Source organism: Aplysia californica, unplaced genomic scaffold (assembly GCF_000002075.1).
Source record: "Aplysia californica isolate F4 #8 unplaced genomic scaffold, AplCal3.0 scaffold01045, whole genome shotgun sequence".
NCBI lineage: Eukaryota > Metazoa > Mollusca > Gastropoda > Aplysiida > Aplysiidae > Aplysia > Aplysia californica.
Genome location: NW_004798315.1, coordinates 185,961 through 190,018, shown reverse-complemented (window position 1 = coordinate 190,018; position 4,058 = coordinate 185,961). Strand labels below are relative to the sequence as shown.

Below are 4,058 nucleotides of genomic sequence, written 5' to 3'. Positions count from 1 at the left end.
GGGGGGGGGGGTTCGAACCCACAAACCTCCAAGTCCTAACCCCAGGCTTGCCAACTGCTGTCCCAAATTTCCGCTGTCCCGATTTCGGCAATGGAGGAATTTAAGGGGGGACATTTTGTGACAAGACTGTGCTAAAACCAGTCCCACTCGATGTAATTTTGTCTTCGTTGTTGCGTAATCCGATGTCGTAACATTGGATGTCTCCTCCTGTCTGGGTTTTTGAAGAAGTTGGCAAGCCTGCTGTCTCGTGGCCCCCTCCCACCCCTCAGCCATCCTCTCCCCTCCCCCCTTAGCGACATACGTCCTCCCCCCTCCCCCTAGCGACATACGTCTATCTACAGCCGGGCCGTGACGTCCACAGGGCTCCTCAGCATGTCGGAAGGCCCGGAGGTCACCAGCTCTCAGACTGACCGCCCGCCATCACACTGCTTGACCGCCGCTGGTCAGGGGAAGCCTGACTCCCCCTTGTGTCCTCACAAACATGTTGCTTATCACGCACTTTTTTTTTTCTTCTTCTTCTCGTTTCCCCCTCCTCCTCCTCCCCCCAACCCCCCATGGTCCCCCCCTTTTCTGGTTTTTAAAAAAAATCGAAAAAAAAAATCCAATCTTCCGCGGACTGCCTCTACCCTGGCTGTCGCTGCTGCCCATATCTTCACTACATCATCACCCACGCCCTCGTCAATCCCACCACCGCCACCACCACCCCCCACACACGTTTGGCGTGTGTGTGTGTGTGCGTACGTACGTGGGTGCTACGTGCGTTCGTGCGTGTGTGTGTGTTTGACTCAAGCTGTACCTGAAATCACTGGGCATGGCGCGGACAGCTCAGGTGAAGAGAGATGCAAGGATAGGCGAAGCAGAGGCTCAGAAAGACTCGGGGATTAAGGTACAGATCTTGCTTCCCCCCCCTCTCTCTCTCTCTGTCTGTCTGTGCCGGTGTGAACTGGTCTGTTCCGGTCAGTGAGTGGTGCTCCCTGGACTGGGCGCTTGACGTGTTTGGAGGTTGGAGTGGTCTTTTGCTTCTACACACATGCACACGTGCGCACACACATACACACACACACACACACACACAGAAACACACTCACACAGAAACACACTCACACACACACACACACACGTGCGCACACACATACACACACACACGCACAGAAACACACACACACAGAAACTCACACACACACACACACACACACATTCTCACACACATACGCAGTGCTTTCCAGAAGTGCTCATCAATCACAGGTCCACAAATGCAGTCTTTAGTGTAGGCGCATACGCATGCACAAACACACACACATTCAGACACATATATAATACATACATATAAGTTGTTCATAACACTTGCACATTCTCCATATTCATAATATATATATGCATAACTGATATTCCTAACACTAACACATAATATTAATAACACACAAAACATATTCATGACGTATATTATACACAATACACAAAACATATTATATTCATAACACATATATGTACAAAACGCATACAGAGCGTATTCGCAATGTATATATTCATAACATGTGTTCATGACACACAGCGTCCATCCATCTTTGATAATTGTGAGAAGGGTTCCCACTGCTCTGTCTCTCTCTGTGTGTGTGGCATCATCCTGTCTGCTCACTCCGCACCCATTCACCCCCCTCCTTGTTGTAGCTATATGTGCTCACCCCCCGTACCCCCTCACCCCTCCTTGTAGCTCTACATGTGCTCACCCTTTACCTGTCTGTGTTCTGTGTGGACTGTTCTTTTCCTGGTCTCAAAGGGTGTCACTTTGACGAGTACTGAAATAGAACAAATCTCTTCTAACACTTTGCGGTCACTCGCAGCAATAATGCAGCAGTGAAAATGGTCCACTCCGGTCACCCGACGCAGCTATGCGGCGCCAGGCCTAAGAAGTCCGTTGCTGTCGTTCTCCTGGCTGGGTGACCAGATGGGGTATTTTGTACTGCTGGCTGTGCGACTGCAAAGTGTTGAGTTCTAATAAGTTAAGCAACTCTTGCTTCGTAAATAGCTCACGTAAGTTCTGCAGATTACAGGGGTTATTGGAGAATGGCCTACAGAGAAGAAAAAGGAGGGGAGATAAGAATGATATATATATGTTTGATAGGAAAGATAGAGCAAGCCTCACCAGAGCATCCGCCGACCACCCAATTGGTTTTTTTTTGGGGGGGGGGGTTATTTTCAAAAGAAGATGTGGACATAGAGTAATATGATGCGGTGACCCAGATGTGGTGACATTTTTATTTCTTTTAACAAGTCGCGGGAATCGACGATGTTCCTGTCGTGTTTTCTATCTCTTGTAACTAAATCAAGAACAAAGTATATGTGGGGGGTGGTTGGCAGGTGCTCTGGTGTGGGTTTACTCCTTTTTTCCTGCCGAACATTCATCCTTATCTCTCCTGTTTTTTTATGTTTGTTACTTTCTTGTAAACCCTTTTCTTAGGCATTTATACGACCTAGGTTATTTGTTCCGCAAGTGCTGGAAAATTCTTTAATGAAATTAAAATAGACTTCGGAACAACATATTCTTGCATTCAAATGAAAAACGCATCAATTTGTGGTGATCTTCAGACTGACCTCTTTGTAACCTCTTAAATATTCAGTTTCTTGGGTATTTATCATTGGGACTTATTTTGTTAGTTTTGGGGTTTTTTGTTTTTTTTTTAAAGTCAAATTTTCATTGTTTTTAAAAATTTTTAATTTTAAGTGAAAGTGACACCTTTTGGTACTGTGGATTCCTACCCGTCCAATTTTGTCGTGATGTTTTTGGTCAGTTCTTGCTTGCTACGATAGCTGTGCCAGCCGTGCCATGTGTGTGTGTGTTTGTGTGTCATATGAAGGCGTGTACAACTCTTGTGTGTTGGTGGGAGAGAGACGGTTAGAAACAAATCACCCCTGAAGTGCAAGGCTCTCTCATAGGTCACTTTTCTAAAGGGCGTATGGCGGAGTCGTGCGCTTTTCCCTATCCGTACATCCTGGGGTCATTTTCTTTCCTATCAAACATAGATCTATCGTCCTTATCTCCTCTCCTTTTTTATGTTTGTTACTCACTTGTAACACCTCTAATCTTCTGGCGCTCATATGACCTTATGAAGTTTCGAGCGCCGTAAAACCTCTACCTAAAAAAAGCAAAAGATGGTGGGTGGAGGGTGGGGGTAGGTGGAGGGTGGGGGTAGGTGGAGGGTGGGGGTAGGTTTACTTCTTTTCTTTCCTTCTCTTGTGTCTAGTATTTTATTTTACTTTTTTAAAACTCAAATTAATGCTTCGAAAAATTTGGTCTCCATCATTGATCCCAACAGAATTTTCAGTTTTTATAAAGGCCTCCAGTTTTTACTCCAAAATGTGATTGGTGTTATTTTAAACACATTAATTAATGCTTTTAATTTTAAAACAGAAGTTGTTATAGTATGATTTTACATGTTCAACCATTGTCATTTGCAAACGTGAATATAACCAACTTGTGTTCCACGGGCTCATTTGACCTTACGCAGCAAAAAAAACCTTTTATCAAACTGAAGAGAAAAAAACAGTTGTGTCTCTCTGTCTGTCTGTTTGTCTCTCTGTCTGTCTGTGTCATCTGTCTTTGTGTCTGTCTGTCCGCACTAACAGACTGTCATTTTGTTGATGTACATCTCTTGTCTCTTGTTTTGGGTTGTTTCTTTACAAGTTTTAGTGCAATAAGAGTTTTATGGCACTTCCAACACAAACACTCTCTTGTAACACCTCTGATCCTCGGCACTTATATGACCTTAATGTGTTGCAAGTGCCGTAAAACTCTTACTAAAACTAAAACAAATTTTTTCTGCTATATGTGCCGAAGATTAGAGATGTCGCCAGAGTGTAACCTACAAAGAAAAAGGTAACGCTTCCAATCTTCGACACCTACATGACCTTTTCGTGTTGCAAGGGCTGTAAAAACTCTTTTACTACTGAAAGTGAGACCAAATTTAGACCCCCTTATGGGAACCACCCAAATTTATTTTTACTTTTGTCTGGGTTTTTTTTGTCTGTCATGTTTATGTCTGTAGGTTTTTTTTGGGGGG

General features: G+C 44.3%; 1 protein-coding gene across 2 annotated transcripts in view; it reads left to right on the top strand.

The window, feature by feature from the left end:
• Positions 1-4,058, top strand: part of LOC101857452 (flotillin-1) — a gene marked incomplete in the record, with an annotated part of 39,567 nt that overhangs the window by 23,124 nt on the left and 12,385 nt on the right. The window contains 1 exon segment of one of the 2 annotated variants that reach the window (XM_013089786.2): positions 791-886. Within the exon segment in view, the coding sequence (XP_012945240.1) occupies positions 791-886 (96 nt within the window). 2 annotated transcript variants of the gene reach the window in all.